General features: G+C 35.2%; 1 protein-coding gene across 1 annotated transcript in view; it reads left to right on the top strand.

Moving 5' to 3' along the window:
* LOC145673224 (E3 ubiquitin-protein ligase TRIM23-like) overlaps positions 1 to 22,350 on the top strand; it is a 37,564-nt gene extending 15,214 nt beyond the window's left edge. Inside the window, exons 5-10 of the mRNA XM_081742715.1 lie at positions 1,523 to 1,631; positions 2,413 to 2,621; positions 3,757 to 3,936; positions 5,965 to 6,204; positions 10,529 to 10,654; positions 17,024 to 22,350. Of these exons, the coding sequence (XP_081598841.1) occupies positions 1,523 to 1,631; positions 2,413 to 2,621; positions 3,757 to 3,936; positions 5,965 to 6,204; positions 10,529 to 10,654; positions 17,024 to 17,203 (1,044 nt within the window). The 3' untranslated portion in view covers positions 17,204 to 22,350. The remainder of the gene's footprint in view (positions 1 to 1,522; positions 1,632 to 2,412; positions 2,622 to 3,756; positions 3,937 to 5,964; positions 6,205 to 10,528; positions 10,655 to 17,023) is intronic.
* The last annotated feature ends 1,828 nt before the right edge of the window (positions 22,351 to 24,178 follow it).

Genomic DNA, 24,178 nt, shown 5'->3' on the forward strand with positions numbered 1-24,178 from the left:
ACTGCCTTAGGTTTTCGATATTATTCCATTTATATTAACTTCTTCTTTTCACAAGAGGGACACGCTGTCGCTCAGTGATAAGGAAGGCATTCTTCTCCAGTGCGGAGGGCCGTTTTGTAAACTCCAAGCTCTGCACGTTTCTAAAGGACAATATAGAGTTTGTGCTTGTAAATTAAATTCAGGAATACGTCAAGATGTTTAAGAGTGGCGAAGTTTTCGATGGGAATCCCATCTTCATCAGCATCTTATTTAAACTGCGACTTGTAAACTCACACTGCTGATTTAATCACGTCTTTTGTTTTTATTATATAATAATAACCTCATTTTAGGTACGATAAAGCTTACGTCTAACATTCTGAAAACATAATATTAAACAATACCATACTGGATAGTTTGTAGCAAATTTAACATTTTCAGCTACGCTATTTGTTCTATTACGCAAGTAACGTATTACTTCCACTGATAGTTAGAAACGATAGATGGAACTTGCTTCATATTTTTCTTTCACCGAAAATCCCTTGAGTAGATTGTCCTTTTGTTTGATGATCATTTATACAAGTTGAATGTACTGCTTAGTGGTATTTCGAATTCAAAGAGGTTCTTCGGACAGCTTATTCCTAAGCTTCAATAACATCTAATGCATTCGAGAATACATTCTCGCCTGGAATTAAAATTCGTGAATGTTCTAAGATTTCTGCTTAAGTAGTAATAATATTTCGAGATTTTTCTTACGGATGCCGCAGTACCACAAAGATTGTCGTTGGTTCATGTATGTTGTTTTTACAATGGTGAAGGTAAGCTCTACCATATGTAAAATTAAATTTTTTATGATATAATGGAAACCACAATACGTGACTCTTAATGAATCAGCAATGTGACTTTTTGTAAATAAATAAGCCGCTGACGAAAGTGGGGGGTTCCCAGCGAAAATTTTTGCATTATTAAATATTTCGACGTGTTCGTAAGTTTAATTAGCTAGTTGTGATTTTGCGTCAGTAGTTTCTTAAATAGTTATAGAAGTTTATGTGAGTTTTCTCGGGATTCTATCATTTCCTCACACTTTTCCATTCCACCAATTTTTCGACAGTTATTCGCTTTCGTTTATTGTCCGTCTCCTTTAGCCTACAGAACATAAATGGAAAACGTTACACTGAAAATTTCGTTTCATTTTTTTTCTTTCTTTTCTTCGTAGAGGCAACCTTCTAGATATTGTTTCTAGATAATGTTCCGATATTGAATATTAAAGTGACGGAACACATTTTTGTCTTGATACTTCTTTCAATTCTAATGTTACAGTTATCTCTTTCTTTTACAAATTAAATTGAAACAGTTGAAAGTATCAAGTTTTCATTAAGAACTCTGGTTTTTACCTAATCATGTAAGTAATTTTCACACTTCCATTTTCACAATTGCCATCCTTTTAGTAGTTCAAATGCAACATGCAAGCGTACATGTATGGAGAATAATATGACTTGAGTTTAAGTGCGTATATATGATGAATGACGTACAGTTTAATTTGCAGCATTCTCTGTTAGAGGCAGAAGCGGAAAGTATTAGGTCTTCTTTGATCAGTGCGGTGCAGCATATGAGAAAGTTTATGGAAGAATTAAGTGAAACTGTCCACAAAATAGGTACGTATTATGTAAAGCTGCTTTCTTTAATGTAATCAATAATAATGTAATCAATGCTTAGTATGCTTTCTTTAATGTAATCAATAATTTTTCATAAATTATATGTAATGATTGAAATGTTAAAGATCTGAAGGAACAACTGAATTTTTTCTGTTTTTAGATTTCTTTCTTCTGTATTTCTTTCATGTATTTTATTTATGTATAATGAAAAAACTTCTAATTTTTATTGTAAATACAATTACATTAATTTTAAAAGAGAAGAATGTGCTCAGAATCGAACCCATGTCTCCGGCCTAATTTATGTTTTAAAAGATTGTGTACCAAATTACATAACGGATAGATTTCTTTGGAGTAAGCCAAAGCTCGTAATAAACGTTGGTCAAAACTTATTATACCTCTTTCAGAACCGCGCAGTACTTAAACATTGAATTTTAAAAGACGGCATTTTAAAGAATTTTCAGCAATGGCTCAACTTATTTTTCCAAAATTCGTTGCTCAAATACTGTTTGGTTTTCAGACATGGTATTTAGATATAGTGTATACTGGTTCATGCATTATTGCTCGAAATGCTTTCAGTCTAAGTCTTCAGATACTTCTTGCATTAAATGTTCATGTTTTCATGGTACATTCATATCTAAAAGTATATAATAAGAAAATTTTAGAGGAGCCAGTAAAAATTTAGGGGGCCCGGCCCCCCATGCCCCCTGTGGATACGGATCTGTGTACATATAATTAAATTAAAACCCCTCGTTGATTTACGAATGTTGCTAATTTGTTGCAGAAAATGTGATTCAGCATATAGATGGTGGTACAGAAGCAGAAGGTACAGCAGAGTTGGCTCGATTGCGAGTACAGAATTATTTCCAGCAACTAAGAGAAACGCTGCAGTTGCAAGAAGCGGCAGCACTCACAGCTGTAGATACTCATATACGAGAGAGATTATGTTCTCTCAGACAACTGCAAGAAGACATGACAACCTCTCTTTCTCAGGTAAGTAGGGATTAATGGTTAACTCATTAATAATTTTACTTTAATACAGACATAGTCTGGCACATTTTATTGAGATAAACTCTCACTCATGCCCTGGAAATTCTAATCAGATTGTTATATTCTTAGTATGATTTCGGCAACCAATCTTGTTGCCCTCAGGTGTCAAACCAAATGAAGAGCTTCAGTTTCACAAATATTTTTACATTTTATTAAAGTTTGTTTAGTCATTTTTCGTGAGAAAAAAACACGCAACGTTACATTTTGGAGAAGGCAATCTTGACAAGAATTAAGATTTAGTTATGAACAGCTTCATTCAAAAGGTCAAACCTCTGTGATCTCAAATTGTATAGATAACACAATTTTTCTGATTTTTATGTATGGAGATTTGTATAAGTTGATGTAGTTTGTTTCTGAGTTAAAGAGGAAGAAGAGTGAAACAGCAAAACTGAAATGAAATATTTTAAATTGTATGTAACGTGTGCAAATAGTAACATCGTGGATTGTTTTTAATATTAGCACCGATAACTTGTGAGTTAGTATGTAATGATCACCAACATTTCTGTATCTTATTGCTAATATTTTAGTATTTTCTGTGGAAAAACAGTATTAAGTTAAATAAAATGTAAAAGGATTTGTGAAGCCGAAGCTCTTCATACTAAGAGTCTAGCAGTCGAAAGCAACATGATTGGTTGTCGAAATCATACTAGGAATATAACAATCCTATTTGGCTCACTTTTTTGGACTTGATCTCTGAAAGAGTTTCTAGGTTTTTGTGCACAGAAGTGTACGAGCAAAGTCGAACTTTGATACTATGATAACCAATTTTTGCAAGTTTGGGAATCATAGGAGGCTGAACTAACAACCAGTAACTGGGTAGAGTTCACCTGACTTCTTACTTTTGATTCGGCTACTTCAACATGTTGATCTGTTGACTCCAATTTAATATCTTCGAAAAATTCGTATTTTTAAGTAATTATCTTTGTCCTTTTCACATAGAAATTTTTGCCCTCTACCATTTGTAGATAGTTTTCGTTTATGCACTCAGAAACACGGAATAGAAAATCCTTTTTTCCTTTGATAAATTTATTAGTATCGTTGTTCCCTATATCTTTTTCTTTTTTCAATATTCCGACAGATGGCAGCTGTATGTGTACAGTGTGAGCAAATGGTTCAGCAGGATGACGTTCGTGTTCTAATGGCTGCTCAAGAAATCAAAGAAACATTGAGTTCTGTGGAAAAACAGCAGCAACAGTTTTCAGAAATGAGCCCTGAACAACTACAGCCTGATCCTAGTATTCCAATTACTTTTACGAAGGTACGTATGCTTTCAACGGCCACTTACTACATTCATTTTTTATTTTTAAATACTTGATCTAAAAAGCTTTAATCCTTGTAATTACTGAAAATAAGACTCTTAGAGTTACATTTTTGTATAGAAAAATGGGAGTATGAAAATTTCGTCGCAGAATGTACTAAACTCACTGTTGTTTTATATATAATTTTCTATGAACTTTTAAGAGAGACTGCACAGTTTTTCATATTGTAGATTTGTTATATAAGCAGTTACTTTCGATTAAAATAGTTTACATTTTTGTGTGTGGTAATTGATTCTTAAAACTAGTCAGAAAATATATATATTAAACATTTAGAATGTTCTATTTAGCGCAGTCTGAACAGTATTCACCAAAGTCTGTTAACTTATACTGACAATTTTGTTAATTTTTCTCATTGTTAGTAGTACGTCTTCAAAATTAGTTATGAAGTTCTTGGATTTGACAAGCAACTATCCAGCAATGAAAAATATTTTGAAAATACTGATTGTTTACTAAATGCTTGAAAACTACGAGAAATTGAAATAATACAGAGTAGTTTTGAGATTTGTAGTATCGAATTTGGCACCCTTACAGCTAAAAAAAATACCACGAGGTGATTTGCTCGATATGCCTTTTTGCCTACTCTGCTTATGCGTAACGTAAGTTTGTCAATAGAGCAGTAATCGCCAGCAACCACAAAACTGCTTGGAAAATTTTCGGTATATTCACGTACCCAGTCAGAGCGTCTGGAATCAATGGGTCTCTTTAAACTTTCCGACTTACTCATCCATGCTTCGTCCAGTCACTACAAACTTTCGACTTGTACTCCCATACTCTTCCTCTCCATATGTGAGAAACGGAGCTTGTGAATTCGAGACATGTTTCTTTATCTAATGTGCATCGCACGGATATGCGATTTATGCCACTGCTGTTGTTGCCGTTCATTGAGACGATATGTTCTCACGGTGCAAATAGGAACACACTTTTTGCACGACATCGGGGGTGCATCCAAACTTCCGGTATTTGCGATGCCTAGCATTTTAGGGCACTGCAACAGCAAGAGTGTACATTGTGTTGCGGTTTAACACAACGTTGATCCTTTCTTTGAATCCGGGGCACCAAGTCACTGGAAATACAGGTCTATTGCCAAGCATTTTCTTAATGTTAGTATTTCCAGTTTTTACCTCCCAGTAGTTTTTCTTTAATTCATGATAATTTGTTTTTAATCCATCAAATATAAAAGTTTCCAACTTATATTGAACCTCAAATATGTTTAATTCTGTTGAATTGGATGTATTGCCTATTATATTGCTTCATTTTATCCCATATGTGTTCGTGTTTTTGCTTCTGAATAACAAAGTTTTGTTGCTTTTAGATTGACATGAAAGGGGTGGCATATAATACTTTCAACACAGAATTTGGTGCAATGTTGATTGATGAATTATTTTAGCATGTCGATGGAAAAGAAAGACTTGCGATAAGGTATTGTGTGCGAACCGTGTGAAACAAGAGGTGAAATTTCAGACTCGGAAAACGTTACTATTCCAACTGAATTTTTTTTCTTTAACCAATACCTATGATTTAAGGCTAAAACTGTAGATTCTGTATCAAATTGAATTTGTATTTTGGAGCTCCTGGTTTTGAGAACTGGCTCCTAGATCAGAAGAATTTTTTTTCGTGCTGTGGCTATAACTATAACCAAATATTGGAAAGATACAAATGTGACTCATCCAAAAGTCCTTCATTTTCAGAACCTAGACACACAATCTGTCAACAGGCAAAACACTTAATAATAATAATAATAATAATAATAATACACATACAACAACTACCGTCCTTGGAAGTCCACATAGCACTTTCGAACTACCTGTAAGTACTTTTCGGGCGTATTCATGCGTGATGCTCCCAGGCGATCGAATTCGTTACCATAAACTTTAAACGTACTTCTGTATTTTTATTAAGAACAGCAAATATTCGTGAAATCTGACCTTGCTTATATTTGAATACATATCTTCTTGTTTCTATTTTAGGACAATAGAGTACATATTGGTCCAAAGATCGAAATGCGCGTGGTGACTCTAGGATTAGATGGAGCTGGCAAAACAAGTATCTTATTCAAGCTGAAACAGAACGAATTCATGCAGATGATTCCAACGATTGGATTCAATGTAGAGAGCGTCGAGTATAAGAATCTCAAGTTTACCATTTGGGATGTTGGTGGACAAAATAAACTACGTCCTTTGTGGAAACATTATTACTTAAATACACAGGTAATGTATATATGTATGTAGATGTGAGTTTCTTCATATCTTCTCTTTCTTAGTATTCTCTGATAGTCATAACTGACAATCAATATTGGCTTCAAAGAAAATTAATAGTATATTGCTGTTGTCATGACAGTATATTAGCTAATCGTCCTGTATCCATATAAGAGGTCTATAATAATCATATCCAATATACGAGAGTTACTTTTCTGTAAAGTCCGCTTTGCAACAAAAACGAAACAAGTAAACGTTGTTCAAAGGACATTTATTTTGTGAATTTACGTGCAATTCTCTTATTTTCGTATGTAGTTTCTTTAAACATTTATGGTAGCTAACAACGAGTTTTTGGATACCTTTGCCATAAAACTCCGCCACCTGTGATGATAGCCAGTTATTTACGGTCGTTTTCCTTCTCCATCAATATCTAAATACTTGCCACCCAGGAAGGTCTAAAGATCGTGGAAGAGATGGTTGTTACTGGACTCTAGATCTGGGCTATATGGCAGATAATCGAATTCCTCCAGGTGGAGAACTTGATCAGATCGTGAGTTTCACTTCAAGGACTTTTTCGGGACCTTCTTTGAACAATCTTACTCATTTTCGCACTTCATTGCGCTCATTGATACTACATATACCAGGCGATGAATATTCAGAACTCTCATGTTTCTTGCTATTCGGGGCCTACGGAAATTACGTAAAACATTTTTAACACGCAAACATATATATTAATGCTAAACTGTCGAATCAGAGGGGAAATGTGAAAAAGTAATCAAATAATAATAATAATAATAATAATAATAATAATAATAATAATAATAATAAATCATATATGTGTTAACGCAAGCCCTTTGGAGTAATGATTCCCAACCTCTTTTGACTGACATCACATTTGACTGAACGCTCACGATACACAGTGGTAAATTTTCAGGTCTGGCGTGACATAAACACAAAAATTTATTTCATGCTAAACAAATTGTAATCCGTAGAAAGTGAACTTACAAACTCCCTAGCATGGTGTAGGGGAAAAGTTGTTTGCTACACAAATCAATACCCTGTTCCGAACAGATGAGAACAAGTTCAAACCAATGTTTATATGTGTATCATTTTGAATCGGTTGTCTGTGGAGCTCTACTGCCTGCTGAGTACGTATTTGTTGAATATGCCGTGGGTTTTCTTTCGCAAATCGTAATAAGGGAAGGTAAACTTTATATTTGGTTTGAAAATTTGATGCAACTTTTAATTTGGTTATTAAAATGACACATTTTGAATACATTCAAATGACAACGAAATTATAATAGTGCTTGTTGTATTTGATGGACAGTAAGACTGTTATTGGCGCGTACTGCTTATCATAATGACTTCGTTATTCGAAGCATATCGGTGTTGCAGTTAATGAATTTAATGTGTAATAAATTGGAATTAATACATTATGAGCCTTTATTCCGCACTAGGAGTATGAAAATCTTTACAGCAAAATTTTCATTTGTGTGCAGGGCGGATCCAGGATGAACTCCTGGTGAGGGTGGTTAGAGGTGGGATAGTGAAAGAAATTCTCAGTTTTTTTTTTTTTTTTTTCTCACCGGGCTTTTGCAGCACTGCGTTTGTACCGCTGTCTACGACTCTTCGCCCTTCTCCCCCCCCCCTCTGATCCTCCTATGTTTGTGTGTTATTTTGTACTTATTGAAATGTTAAGTGGGCATACTTGCATCAACCAATACAGGTTGGGTTCGGTTAAGGTGGGTTAGTTTGGGTAGATTACATATATGATTCACAACACGGATTTTCGCCCCTTGTATACATACAAAAAAAAAAAAAAAAAAAAAAAATCACGTGTTTCATTTACTTACCTATACTACAACAACTATGGTTCAAAATCTAACATGTGCAGTTAAGGTATCGACGAGACACTAATAAAACGATCACATATAATAATCACTACCAGAGCATATTAGCATAAGATTGACGTAGAAATATTCCAGATGTTCTGCTTGGACACTGCTCAAATGTATCACTGTATCCGTGGCACTACGTCTCAGAACTGACATAAAATTCTTAGTTAAGGAGAAATATTAGTAAACAGTGCTGTGTTACCAAGGGGACAGAAGTCCGAAAAGGCTTATGAAGCGCGCAACAAGGACTGTTAAACACTTCCAGGAGCTCGTAATTTCAATCGGCAACAAGTCATGGAAGACGTGATACACTCTCAGATAACTACATTACAAGTTTAAAAAAATCAAAGCAAAACGGAGCGAAACTTTGCCCAAAGAAGTAAGTAATGTTAAAAATGGCGGAAGAAAGTCAAACTCAGCGCGAGTCAAGCGATGATCGTATTAGCGACAGTGATAAAACAGGCCGCTTAAAATAGATGTAATGTGCGTTTTCCTATATTATGTAGCCAAAATTCGCTGATGAAATCCTCACACCTAAACAATAAAAAATGTCTATATGAACATAGGGCGAAAAACGCGTTGGTCAAAGTTACGAAATGCCGAAATCGAGAAAATTGAAATCGGGGCTGCCTACCTCGAAAACTATGAGAGATATCAACGGCGGTTAGGGAAATATTAGAGAAATTACTACACTGTTTATCTAAATAGCCATATTTTAGAGTTGTGACGCATCGGCGCAACGTATTTTATAGAGGGAGCTGCTGTATAGGTTCCGCTCTTCCACCCCTTTGTGAAATCATGTGCGCCGATACAACCCAACTTTGAAACATGGGTATTTAGATGGACAATGTACTAGTTCCTCCAATATTTCTTTAACCGCCTTTGCTATCTCTCATAGTTTTCGAGCTAGGCAGCTTCAGAGTTACGATTTTCTCGATTTCGGCATCTCGTACCTGAAACAACGCGTTTTTTGCCCTATGTTCATATGGACTTTTTTTATTGTTTAGGTGTGAGGGTTTTACCAGTGGATTTTGGCTACATAATATAGGCTTCCTGTATATGTATTTGTAGTTACGCAGCTACATATCTGAGTATAACATATTAGTAAAAGCAAAATTCTCCGAAAATTTTACTTATATTTTTTAAATGTTTATTAGTTATATGTCTTATAATTTATGAAACATTTGTAACTTGAGGTAAAAGAAATATCAGAGCAAACCTTGTTTGAGTTTAACGTCTCTTTCAGAGCGAGGCTGTATGAGACGTGGACCTACTGAGTAACGTGGAATCCGAACCACATGAGCTCCCGCCGGGAATTGAACCCGGGTCTCCCACGCCAAAGGCGCGTACACTAACCGCCTAGCCACGAAAGAGCTCAAAAGCGAACCTTGTATTGACATTATTCCTCTACATGTGAACTGAAATATTGTGATAAACAAATGTGAAGTTTAGAACATCCTATTTTCTAGAGGCTTGTTTCTTTTACCATGTGGTAACACAGGTCTCTAGGTCACTTACATCTCCTTCGCTGTAATACAATAAAGAAGACTTAATTACATAAACTTCCGATTGTTTTATAACAAATTTGGTTTCATTGTATTGGTGCTTGGTTAGGTTAGGGGTTAGGTTAATTTTCGTGTTTTATAAATTTAAATTTCTCTATGAATAGCAGTCCTAACAAGTGATTTATTTCTTTGGAAGTACAATTTTGAGACTAATGTGCCTAATAAATGATTTACTTCTGATACATTAATATTTGTATATTATGCAAACCAATCTGATGCTGGGAAGAAAAAGGCATAATAATACATATTATTGTGTAGCATATATATTTTTTTACGAAGTTGATATAAATACCTTCAAAACTTAAGATAATTTTGCCTCCCCAGACCAAGAAAAACTAACCATTGTATGATACTACAACACACTTGTTTCACTATTAGTAGTATAAATTTTTATCATAGTGTAAATGTATAAGATCCTATAAAGTAGTAATTCTATGTAGTACTGAACATTGTTGCGGCCGCTGGGGGTTGACTGGTACAACCTGTCTCAAAATTAATTTTAACCAATTATAAAATGTTACGTGATTTTAAAATTGTAACATTTCGCGGCACACCTTATAAACTACACGACACACCAGTTAGAAGCACTGTCTCTAATAACTATTGTAGAAATCAACTCAAAAGTAACTAACGGTGCTCTTTTTTGCTATGTTACGAATTTATGAAACGTCGAGAATTGAAATTACTACTCAAATCCATACGTAACAGAGAAGGGCAAAATGATTTATTTATTTATTTTTTACAATATACATTTTTATTTTCGTCCTTTGAAGTGCTAATTTCAGCTATTGATATTTTATCATTGATAGCGATTTTTCTGTTATGCATAAGATGAAGATTATGTACGGTGCTAATGTACGATTTTTCTTCTAACAGGCTGTTATATTTGTAATAGACTCAAGCAACAGAGAGAGACTACCTGAAGCTCACAGTGAGTTAACTAAACTAATTACAGAAAAAGAGCTCAAAGATGCTTCACTACTTATTTTTGCTAATAAACAGGTAAATTTATTGTATTGATCTACTTACGTACTTTCATTCATTCAATCAGTCATTCATTTATTCTTTTGTTTGTTCCTTTCTTTCATTCATTTATGTTACTTATATTCATTCATACTTTCTGTAATTAATTAATTACGTAGTTAATTAAGTATTTCTTTGTTTCCTTCATTTTTTTCTTTTCCTTTCTTTACTTTCCTTTTCTTAACATTTTCGTATGACGTATAAATAATCCTTCGTAACACAAACTCAAAAGACGAAAACATACTTTCTCTGACACTCCATCAGACAGAAAAGGGAAGAAATCGAAAGAAAAGAAGTAATAAAATAGTTAATTTTATAAAAATCATATCTGTACTACTTGTTGTACTGTTATCAACCAATTCATCCCGTGATTTTTGTCTATATATGCAAACCCTTCCCACTTTTAAGTTCATTACTATCACGTACCGTATTTGCGCGAATATAGGCCGCATTTTTTCCTAAATTTTGGCTTGAAAAATCATGGTGCGGCCTATAATCGAGATTTCTCCCCTCAGATTATAAATCGTCAATTTGAAAACGACATATACTCGTTATCTTGTGGGTTGCAATGAATACCATTACAAGTTACTGCGGTTACTTTTGTAAAGCATCAAAGGCTTAAGAAGAAAATAGCAGAAAAACGTATCGTGTTCGCAAAAATTGCCACCTTCATTGGGTACCGGTAACACCTTACATTTTCACAGAAACAATTGTTCACTTATTATTTTTATTAACAGGAATACGTATCGTTCTTATACAGTATACATAATATATACGGAATATTTATATACAGTAACTGTTTTTGAAAAATGAAAAGCAACTTCATTTCGCAGAACTGTGTCAGCTTGTTTGTACCCACCCAAATCAAGTACAATTACTTCCCACCATCTCAGCATCACCAGCACCTAAATCTGCACTCTCGCTAGATGATCCAGAATACTGCTCAGAGTCACTATCACAAAGAAGGTCGTTTTCATGAGTCACCCTTAGTTATGCGAGAATTAAAGAAGTTAAGGGAGAGAGATGCATATCAAAGTACTGTCTAATTAAACTTTCTCGTAAACGTAGTACTGTGGCCTATATTCGCGCAAATAGGTAACTTTTCTTGTTACTAATTTGGAGCCAGATTTGACGTTCACTGCTTTTGTCTTTTAATGTTTCTTTTCTTTGGATTTCGTAGTATCTATGTATGTATATTGATATGTTGATTTGATTTCAGATTAGTGCCCCTTTCAGCAACGAGGCCATATGAGACGTGGACCTACAACTTAACGCGTGTTCCGAACCACATGAGCACCCGTCGGGAATCGAGCCCGGGTCTCCCACGCCATATGTATGTGTTTATGTATGCATGTATACGTACGAGAGGAATGACGTAGAAGAGCCATCTTATAGTAATATAAGACGAAGTCATGCGGAAATAGTCTATAAGTCAAAATGCGATTTGAAAAGTGTCTTTAAGCAAAGTCACTTTCTCCGCAAATATTTCGAAAGTACTCAAAGTAACACGATGAAACACATGAGAAGTGTGTTGAGAATGGTTGAGAAGTGACTTGGGCACTTTAATGAAATATGAATAAAATTGAGCGAGTCATTTTTGAGAAAATCGTTGCAAAACAGCTTACCTTCTAGAATAAATTACTGTATTTCTTATGAATTTTTCATAGAAAAATGGCTTATACTATGTCATAGGATTGTCATCAAAAACAAAATACCGTAAGATAGTGATGTTTTGTATTTATTTATTTTCACTCTCCAAAAAACTATTATAATTGGAGGTAGGGAGAAAATTGGAGAAACGTTTATGGAGAATCGTTCAAAAAGGTGAGTGACCATACATTGAGACGTACAGACGAACGTCATCAAAAAATCACATTTTCGGCATGTAGATGCCGTGACATATGTAAATTTGTTGAAAACTCGAGTTTAATTTTTTGTTACGATCACCATACTTTCTTCTATCGATGCTCAAAAGTGAATAGGAGCAATAATAATAATAATCTCAATTTGTAACATATATTCATACGTATTTACTTAGTGTAGATATAAAAATCAACGTAACCAAGCTCCAAGAAACAACAGATAATTTATTTCCATTTTCTGTATGTTTTCACTTGGATGATAAGAGTATACTTAACTGAAGATAATTCTTTTAAATGCATAGTTCTTATGAAATGCATCCTAGTATTTAAGAAGAACTAGTGGGAGTAGGAGGTCAGTAACTTACCTTGAACTAATATGAGATGACTGGCGAAATAGAAACCATCACAGGGAATCTGCTAAGCGATTGTAACTGTACAGAAGCTGGTTTCGACTGTTTAAAATCTGAAGGTAGTACTATTGTTGATAAGTGTATAAATACTAATATTAGGCTGAGTCATAAGTTCGTTCCTTTTTAGACGCATCCAAATATATTATTGTTCCTGTTATGTGGAAACACCGCTCGTGACTATGATGTTGTGTCAGTCATCACGTGGATAGCGCATCTTCGCATCACAGTTAGACTGAGATGGTCATACAGGGGCTCGTTCAAATGGCTGTTCGTTCACTGCAAAGACGTTGTTCCAAGAAAGGGGTGAAAACTACGGAAACTACAAAGGAAATTTCTACTGTGGAAGGGTGAAAACTGTGAATATTCGAACAGCCCAAGAATGGTTTATACGATTCAATCAGGCGTCACGAGCGTTAGAAACAAACTTTGGGCCAGAGACCAGTTGCCATAAGGAACCACTTGGAACACACTGTAACGACCAATCCACACACAGGTACGTCGATTGATAACGTAGATAAGATCATCTCAAAGTACCATGTATCGTAGTCTTCATGAACTGCGATATTTTGTTGGTAGATATCGGTAGTTACGACCAGGCTAAGAGTCGGTTAAATAACGACATGGGTCCGTGACGTTACGCAACAGATATGTGAGGCAGATGCGATCCAGCCTTGATCAACAGGAAGAGGATTCTGTGTCAAGTCGATAATGTCCCGTACAGTCACGAAAGAAATAAGTCAGCCGGGCAAGAGGAGAAAATATTCCAAACCCTGTTCACATGAGTTAACTTCTCCGAGAGACTTGCTGCTTTCACGTGAGGTGTGTAAGCAGCTTTTCCAAACAAAGCCAGTATCTGCTGTAAAGCAGTGTTCTTTTCGATACTAAGCTCAGTGCTTTTAGACAGAGAAGAAAAACAATACTTGAATTTGTTTTCGAGGAAAACAAATAATTCATGCATAGTAGTTTACAAGTGGCAGATTGCCTATTATAATTAATTTATATATCTAAATACTAATGATCTACCACAGTTAATTGAGGAGTGAACAATGAAAAGTGATTTCGGAAATTCAAGACTGCATTATTGGTCTAATACTATGAAATGAAATGGAAATTCTAACATCGCACGATTATGTCCTGGAGACTAAAGGAAACAGATGATGAGTGAACGAAATGATTAATGAAAGGAACTGAGGAATGAAGTGGGAGGCAATAAAGAACTTTTAGAAACAAATGGACACAATGCTGTTCAACACAAACTTACATAGTATAGCCTGGAATCGAGCCTATGACCTTGAAACCAAAAGTTAGCGCTCTATCATTGAGCCACTATACTCTAATTATGACGGAAAGGCGCTCCCGATTCCGACGTCGATTGATTGGCTGGTGGATTGATTTGGAGTTTAGTATTCTGTTCAGCGCCGAGGCAATGTAAGACGTAGACCTATATCTTAACGTGGAATCTGAACCACATAAGATACCATCAGGAATCGATCCCGGGTCTCCCGTTCCGAAGATGAGCACTCTGACTATTACGAGGGAATTCCCCGCGGTCCGGTGGTGCTATTCAGCCGGTTCGCTAGAACCGGTTGTTAAAATATTTTCAGTTTGCAAAACCGTTTGTTAAACCCAGACAACAGTAAATATTACCCAGTTATACCCAGAAACAGTGCATTTTTGTTTAACTATCTTTGTTTTTAGAACCTCTTACAGCTACAGGGTTAAACATATGATCTCTCAGAACAAGGTATGAGCGTTTATTTCTTAATCTCAAATGCTTAGATATCAAGAATGAAGACTGCGATTACATCAGTATAGTTGTGAGGGTTATTTATATTCGAAACGCATACATACCATTATCAACAACGACGTGAACTTCGTGGTTTTTGCTAGTGATGTTCACGACGGGGGGCTCTCTCGTCTCGTGACGTATGATGGAGATTCAATTTCCTTTTCAAAAAGGTTTAATTATTTCTATTGGACGATGTCCTCTTGTGTCGTTTCCTCAGCAACACTACTTTCTGCACACAATAACACACATATGAGTAAATAGCATGTGTATTAGTTTTCAGTATTATAGCGTTTCGTTTATTCGTCATACATTTCAATTAAAAGATCATATAGTTGTAGCATCTCTACTATCATGTAGGTTGTGTTTTAAATATCCTAATCAACTATTGCGTAATTGCTGCTCGTGAAATCGTAATATTGTTTCAATCGTTTAAGTCAACAGGTTTCATTATTTCTCTTTGTTAAGGGGGAAGTTTGGATCACAAATTCTTTATAAGTGAGATTAGAAGGTTAAGGAAAAATCGTGCTTAGTCTTGAAGGAAGTAGTTGAAAAAAAAAAAAAAATTAGGTAACAGGAAGACCCTTAGGTAACAGAAATAAGAAAGACTTTGTAGTTGAATATTATGCTGCCCACACCAAACGAAAAATTTTATTTTCAGATGGACAATGACCCAGACATTTTCATCTTCCATTAAATAATCAAGGATCAGATTTCATATAAAACACTCCAACAAAACTGTGGATTGAAAGTGTTGAGAAATAAGATGTTTCATTCACTATGTGTATGGGGACACTTGGGCGAAAAGGTGTATCAGCTTTTTCAGTCTAATCATTTTGAGTGAGGTTTTTCTTCGGTTTTCCTCATTCATACCAGACAAATGCCGGGATGGCACCTAACATACAGGTCTCAGTTCACTTCCTTCCTTTCCCATTCCTGTCTTCCTTCGTCACTAATTGATTCAATGCCCCCTGTAACCAATGTGGTGATAAATAATCATGGTTCGTGGACACGCTATTAGGTTTAAAATTATAAGATTTTTATGTTTATTGAAAAGTGTTTTGTTCAAGACTAATATTAGTTTGAAGATATGAAGTGTTCACGAGCAGAAGGAAAAAATATAGTTCTAAGCATTTGGAACTGCCAAGGCAGACTGAAATATTTTATCTTGTTCTTTTTGTTTAATGTGTAATTATTTTTTTTTTCTTTTTCTATGGGAATTAACAATTCTTTTTTATCCCATCATTTTTCTATTGGAATAAGGAAAAACATTCTGAACAATTTTGAAACACACAAGGCCAAGGCGTAGTTAAGTAGAATATTTTATTTTGTTATCTGTGTGAAATATATTTTTTTCTTTCTTTCTTCGTACATATGAGAATTAACATTTCCTTTTATTCTTATTATGGAAATTAGAAAATGGATATTTAGAACAGTTTTGGTTTTCAAACACTTAATGCCAAGAAGTAAGCATATCTCCATTAAATAAGCATATCTTTTTCTTTCTTTCTTGACTCTTATCTAGTCGATCGCCAGTAGTTCGCCTGAAGGCAAAACATCGCACAACAAACAAGCTGATTCGACACGTGCTGCTAATATGTACCTTCTGAGCAGGGTTGGATGTTCATTTTTTTCTCTTTTATGCTTTCATGAAAATATACATATCTTCCCTTCTGTACCATCGTTCACAGCTAATTCTCCAGAAAATCTAGGAATTGCAGAAATTTGAATTGGTAGAACATCCTCATACAGTATAGAGTTTGTTCCCGTCCATATTATCATTTACTTAGCTCCCTTCGCTTTTCCTAGAATGACGATGAAACAGTTAGCAATATGGAAAACAGTGTGTGCTGGTTTGTCCTCCAAATCTCTTGAATGATATCTCTGTGAGATTGTGGCTGTCATGGAACTTTGGCAGAAGACAGTCAACATAATAGACTTTGCTTTGCAGAATAACGTTGACTTGTCTTTCGTCAACTGTGTTCGGAAGAGCTTTGCAAAAATTATGCCTTCACGCTTTTTGCACAATTTAATCTTTTATAGTTAGAAAGTAATGAACTTATCACTCACGCTGGTAATATAACTGAAAACATAGTATTGTACTAATCTAATTCTTCGGTAGTTTCTAGCGATTTTAATTTATCGTAAGTATAATCGTCTCCCACGTTAATAAGAGATAAATCAAATATTTTGAAACGTAATATAAGTGGCCACTTGTATAAGTTGTGAGGCATTTTTGTTATCCCATTGTAATACAACTAATGTCTTATTTCCTTAAAATGTATTTCAGGATATACCAGGTTGCATGACAATTGAGAACTTAACAGAACAATTTGCATTATACAAACTGTGTTGTGGAAGAAGTTGGCATATTCAAGCATGTGATGCGCAGAGTGGAACTGGACTTCATGATGGACTGGATTGGTTATCTCGACAACTTGTTGCTGCAAGCGTATATGACGCCAGTTGACTAGATGCTGCAAGCAGTTTGTAATTGCAATAATCCAAACACTGTGGAACAAAGGAAAATGCAAGGCATCTGAGAGGAATGATTTGTCTCGTTGAGGGAATTGCGGTATTTTTAAGTAAGATAATGCGGAATGATAACACGTAGCTTCACATATCCATTTTGTGATATTGAACAGATTGTGAGATTATTTTGTACTTTTTTGAGAACACTTCCATGGGAAACAGTTGTTCTTGATTTGAAATTAGTTTTCATATAAATAGAGAATGTAACAGTTTGTATCTAGGTTGGCTAAAAATAAGCTCAACATACTATTGGTTTACTACATTAAATAAATGAACTTAAAAGTGTAATTAATGTTAGATCGCTGTTTTACTTGGATGTGTCATAGGTAGTTCTGAAGTGAAAAGATGAAAAGAAAAAAAAAAGTAGTGAAAAACTATATTTTGAAACTATTATTAAATATTCAAAGGTGCGTAAGGTTTTCTATAAAGAGGAGAAAACGTAGTAAAGTGCGATAGATTAAACTAAGTGTTTTGGGGTTTAGTAAGATGGCCCACCGATCTCTGTTGTTATACGTTGCACATTCATATCTTTACACATTGTACCTTTGTTGTTCTTTAGTAAGTTTTTTTAATGTTTGGAGAATTCAATTGGAAGAAAATTAATTGGATACAGTATTGTAAGTATAAACTGAATGTAATTTATGAAGCAAGATGTGAATTACGGTCTATATGATGGATGGGACTTATTTCACATCAATTCTCTTAAGGAAATTCATAGTTTTTGTGTGAACAAATATAATGTAAGGCAACGAAATATGTCTCAGTACCGTTACAAAGTGACTTCATGCCAATTTTCTTGTGCAACAATGCCTCTGAACCATTTGTGAGGAATATCACAACTGTTTCCTTCAGACACTTCAGGATTTTGTTAACGTTAAAAGAGAAGAGTCACCTGGATCGTTGACTCTTTGGATTCAGATCTAGTACAAGAAACTTCCAGAAAGTAGTACATGTTTTAAAATTACATACAATGATAGATGTCAAAGTAAAGGTTTTTTATATTATTATTATTTTCTTTGCTTCACTCGCAAAATATTTTTAACAAGTTCTTCAAATGCGTGTAAGTGATTGGAAGCCATTGTTTGAGTCAGTGGTCCATTTCCATACCATAAAATCGCCAAGAAAACAAGGTAACTCGTGTAACAAGGAACAGTAAGCTCTGAAATATCAACAGCATTATATAAACAAGTAACGTAAAATGTGGTCAGTAAACTGAGAAGATGCTTACCTTGCTCTTCGGTATTTCCTATAGGAAACATGTTAAATGTCGAATTTTCGCTGACAGCTCTCAGCATTGTCAGGACATAAGTAAGAAAAGATTTCAAAACTGGTATAGAATGTAAGGGAATATTTACATATAAAATGAAAAATTAAAATTGTGTACACAGTAAAAATGACTGTTCAACACAATGGCTCTGCATTACCCATGTGTTAAAATTTTGACCTTGGTACTTCAACACCATCGGATGTTGGACTAAGTGGTTAAAACGGTGGGGGTTGAATCAAATAGCTGTCATGGTTACTTGTTACTGCTGAGTGATTTTGGTAATATACCAGTGCTATTGTTTCGTGTACCGTTATCAAACAACTATGTTAACAAAATGCTTTTTGTCTACTTTAACACGGTACCGTCTTTCACATTTTGTTGAGATTATTAATTTTAATATTAATAACTTCCTGCTGAGTTTCTGTTTTGTGTGGGAAAAAGACTGAGTTGAATAAAACATATATAGAAAAAATATTTGTGAAGCTGAAGTTCTTCATTACTGACTAGTTATCGAAGGCAAGAAGATTGGCTGCCAAGAGTTTTAGTTAATTTTCTTTCTAATTAAACACAAATGACTAGTATGAGGGATGTGGTGTAAATTTGATGGCTAAAATATGGTATAAATAATTTTTAATAGGTTATGAGGAAAGAAAGATAATCGACGAGGAACATCGTGGACTTCGATTGAGCAACCACGCTTGCTGAATGAAAGAAGAGCATCGAGAAACGACCAGCAAAGTAATCAAACGCGGTGTCAGATGCATTTAGTTTAGCCTTATTTTGAAGTGTCGGTATGGGTTGAATCACTTCGAGAACAAAGACCTGATTCCGTACTAGTTTGTGCCAATACAATGCAAAATTTGCGTTTTAATTTGTGATGGGTGTCATCACATTTGCAATTACTTCTTGTATTATTTGCATTCGTCAAATTTTGTGAAAACCGCTACAGAATGAGGACCCAAATGTAAGAACTTCGAAAACAGATGGCAGCACTTCTGGTAGTATAAATATTTTGTCAGGAAATTCATACACTCACATTGCATTTTCGTCAAAGATTATACAAAATACAATACATTGTTCACTCCTCGATATACGTATATGTCAAAAATAGCGCGTAATATTTATTTATAGCTCAAAATAAAAACTAATACAAATTATCAATGTCAGTTTAAGTAGATATTATGCTATTTTTGGAAGTCAATGTGCACTCTAAAAATTACAGTATGGATATATTTTGTCTGATATACAAGATTTTGAAACGGTTTTGATATCTTTGCTAAGTCATTGTTCTTAGCAAATAAACGGTTTGACGGATCATTGGTTACTTATCAATTTTAGTATCTCAATGGCTTTCTTTCGTTCTACGAGTTGGGGTATTACTAACGACACAGGGTATCTATTGAAGAAAAACCGTGGCGGTTTTCTTATTTCCGCATTTCTTCGTTCATGCAGTTCTTTAGCAGCATCATGGTCGGTGTTTTTTTCACACTACGAAATTTTTCACCGTCATCTAATTTAACACTGGCTCTGCCAAACCAGTAATACTGGACCCTTGGCATTGAAATAATGCACCAAAATGGTAGTCATGCTTGAATATCATTATTTTGTGCTATGTACATCAGTGATTAAAATATTTGATGATACACTTTAAATAAAAAAGGAAAATCGACGATTAACATGTTTGCTTAAACTTAACGACAGAAAATACAGGAGGGTATGGGGAGTACTTTCTCTGAGTTTACTGGTAAGATTGGTGTTCAAGTGGCTTACATTATTATGTGTAAAGTTGAGTTCATAAATACGGTATTGCACTTTTTTATGAAACAGATACTACTTTTAGGATGTTACTCTTATGTATAAGATTTTGTATTCTATATCTATGTGAATACTTCATCAAATGAGTTACTATTTAATTTTGGTGAAATATCTCTTAGTACGAAAATGCCGCCATGTATGAACTGCTATGATTATGAGCTCTCATTGAACAGTACTGAGGATACGATATGCAAAGAGTATCGTATTAGTATTTCTGTTAATAAACCAATGTATGATGTAGGTTGATAATTGTTTATGTTGTTTATTTTCAACTGTAGAAATGTTTTCGTCAGCTTACTATAGAAAAAAAATATAAAGAAACAAACTCTAAAAGCAATAATAAGCTTCTGCAGTGCATATGCTACTTACGTAACACTTTTGAAACCGTATCAATATCATCACATTGAAGTTCTCCGTAGGAGTTTAGAACAACGCAAATTGTGATACGTAATCATGAATTACTTAAACACAAATTTACCGTATTTGCCGCCGGATAAAACGCATTTTTTTCTTGTTTTGAAAGTAAATCCAAAAATGGAGTACGTCGCACACTCCGATACACATATATTAATTATTTCAGTGTCAATAAATATTCCATATGCTTTTTGATGTCTTCCTTGTTTCCGCACAGTGTCAACAGAATTCCAGCTACGTACTGTTCACTGATTCGGTAAACGTAGTTTGAATACAGTCCGTTTAATTTACTGTTTCATAGTACAGAGGGCGTTCAATAAGTTTTGAATAGATGGTTATAATATTGTTTAGTTGCAATATGATAATGAAATTTTACGTAAACATACTTTGATCCTTTTGGTACAAGACCAAGTCACTCAATGTAGCCTCCATCTGCTGTGACGCATCTCATCCAAAGTTCTTTCCATGCCTTGGATGCACTTTGGTAAAATTCAAGTGGCTGACTTTTACAGTATTGTTTTACCAATAAATGAGGGCCTTGTCACCGTCGAATGTTCTTCCTCGCAGGTGGGCCTTCAGACGACCAAACGGGAAGAAATCCGAAGGAGCCAAGTCCCGGACTATAAGCAGGCTGAGGAACGAATTTCCATCCCATTTTCATGATTTTTTTGCTATGCCATGGCTGTGTGAGGTTTGGCATTGTCATGATGGAGTTTGATGACCTTACCTTGCAGGGTTAATTAGGGAGCCGTGTTCCAAGAAGTCTGGAAATGACATCGCACTGAACTCAGAAGAAGGAGGCTACAATTTTCTGGCCGGATCGGGAAGATCTAGATCATTTTAAACCGCTGCAACAAACCGTGAGTAATAGCGCGGTCCAATGTGTGATCCCCATAAACCGAAAGCAACTTCCTATGAAGTGATATGGCTGATTCATCACCAGTTTTCCAGGAATTCCATTACAGACCGTTCTCGGTTTCTGATATATACTTCAGTGTATATTTTGGTTTAACTGTGGACAATAGAAAACAACACTTATTACTGTTTTGAATCCAAAGGATCAAAGTATGTCCACCTAAAATTTCATCATCATATTGCAACTTATAAAAATAACTTAGCTGCGCAAAATTTATTGAATGCCCTTTGTAAGTATACTTTCTCTGAACGCACATGCGCCATAGACAAGCCCAGACACGCTGTTGTCTCCACATATGTTTCTTCTTTAAAACAAACTTAGTGAATATCTATAATTTCAAATTGAATACAGGAAATGGAGTGCGTCTTATATCTCGGCAAATACGTAAATATGCTTTCCTGAAACTCCGGTATGATGTTTGGAAGTGGAATACATTCCACCTATTTTATTATTGAGGTGAGCTCTGCTGTAGTTAACTGATTGGTGTTCTTTCCTTTCGTGAGGGAACGCAAATTGGATTCCAAGAGAGAACTCACTTAGTTCGGATCCCATATTATATTGTGTACATATGTTTAAAAAAAATGTTTTCGCAGTGATCCTTAAGTAATAACGAAACTTGAACTGTTGTAAACTTCTTTTAATGAAATATACTGTTGAGTATTGTCATCTCTGACGTTTTGGTCTGTCACTTACAAAACAAGTTATTTCTTTCCCTATAAACTACCCTTTCTAGAACGAGTGATTTTTTTTTTTTTTTTTTTTTTTAATCTGTGATGTTGATAGTAGCGTAATTTTATTCATTATGTAGGCACGCTGTTATATTAACCATTTCTGACCTGAATTATTATTATTATTATTATTATTATTATTATTTTGAAAATGATTTTTTTTTATTTCAATTCATTATATGTTGAAGTCTAAGGAAGTAAGAAAATCCTTTTTTTTTTTTTTTTTTTTTCCAAAATTCTATATTGCCAGGGCGCTATAACTACAACGTATGAGGCAACTTGGAATCATTCGGCACGATATGTGCGCTATGAAAGCCAAGGAAGCTTGTGATTCCAAATGAAATCACACGGTCAGAAAGGGTTAATTTACTTCTACAATTTCTGTTCACGAAGTTCGGTGAATAAAGTCATACCGTTCACGGTCATAAGAGTGTGACATCGCCGTATCCTGCGCCAGACAGGCCAAGACATGTCTGAAGAAGTTCCCGAGCAGCGGCACTGCGAGTGTGCTTGCCGTGTGTAAACAGCACATTGTAGAGTGAAGGTGTAGTGCGCGCGGTCGAAACCAAAAATGAATACCGAAATGGAGCAGCGAACAAATACACTGTTATGTTTCAAACTTGGAAAATCAGCCAACGAGACTCATGAAATCCTGTCAACAGCTTACGAAGAACTTACTGTTATCTTGAAGTGGTGTTTTGAACGGTTTAAACGTTTTCTGAGGAGGACGGGACAACGAGCAGGAAGTGAAGGAACTTTTGGCCCAGGATCGTCGTGTGACAGTGCGAATGATAGCGGAAGAAGTGGGAGTTAGTCGTGAGACAGCCCACCTCGCAAGCTTTGCTCCCGACTCATGCCCCCATACTTTGACGGCGGAGCAAAGGAAACTTCGGCTTGACGCATGTGAAAACTTCATCGACATGGCGGATCTAAACCAAATTTCCTGAAAATCATCGTTACAGGTGACGAGACCTAGCCTGGGATAAGGCAATTGCCAAAGTATGGAGTGGAGCAAGAAGGTGCGAAATGAGAGATCCCTCATCAAAACAATGCCCGTTGTGTTCTTCGACTCTGAGAGTCGAATCCATAAAGAATTCTTCCCTGAGATTATGGAACTTTGCCTCAGATTATTTAGCTTTTTCTCGCTTTGACCATGATCATCTTCGCGCATCTTTGTCATAGGATATCCACTTTGCATCACTTGTGATCAACCGCTTCAGAAAAACCGCTCGAGTTCGTCTCAGATAGAAATCCGATCGAGTAAATGTTTAAGTCAAATCATGGCATACAAAAGTCGAGTTTCTTTTTGTAGCCAGCTTGCTCCAGATAGTTTAACATCGGTGATGGATGTGTAAATCATTGATAAGATCATGACTGTTTATATGTCGTTCTTGCTCGACTTTCGCCAGAATTTCATCCACTTGTGCTGTGATTAGTCGTCCACTTCAAAGAGCACCTTGGATTGGACATCGACTGAACGAAATGTTGGCTGTTGTTTGTGATAATGTATCTTACTCATAAGTAGAACAAATTTCTTCACGGGACTGGGCAGCATTTGCATTTTTATCGAAATAATATTATAAAATGCGTAAAGTTTATTCATCTTCACGGCGCAATTTCTTACGTCTGTTTACAATTCCCACTTTTTGCAAATCTACTAGCTTCAGTTGTCAAATGTGGTTAGGTCCGACGAGATTTGAGACGCTAATGACATCTCGCGCGGAAAAGACTCATTACTTTTTAGATCACTTGATATATTTTCATGGTAATATT

Source organism: Thermobia domestica, chromosome 16, assembly GCF_964235325.1.
Source record: "Thermobia domestica chromosome 16, izTheDome1.hap1.1, whole genome shotgun sequence".
Classification (NCBI taxonomy): Eukaryota; Metazoa; Arthropoda; class Insecta; order Zygentoma; family Lepismatidae; genus Thermobia; species Thermobia domestica.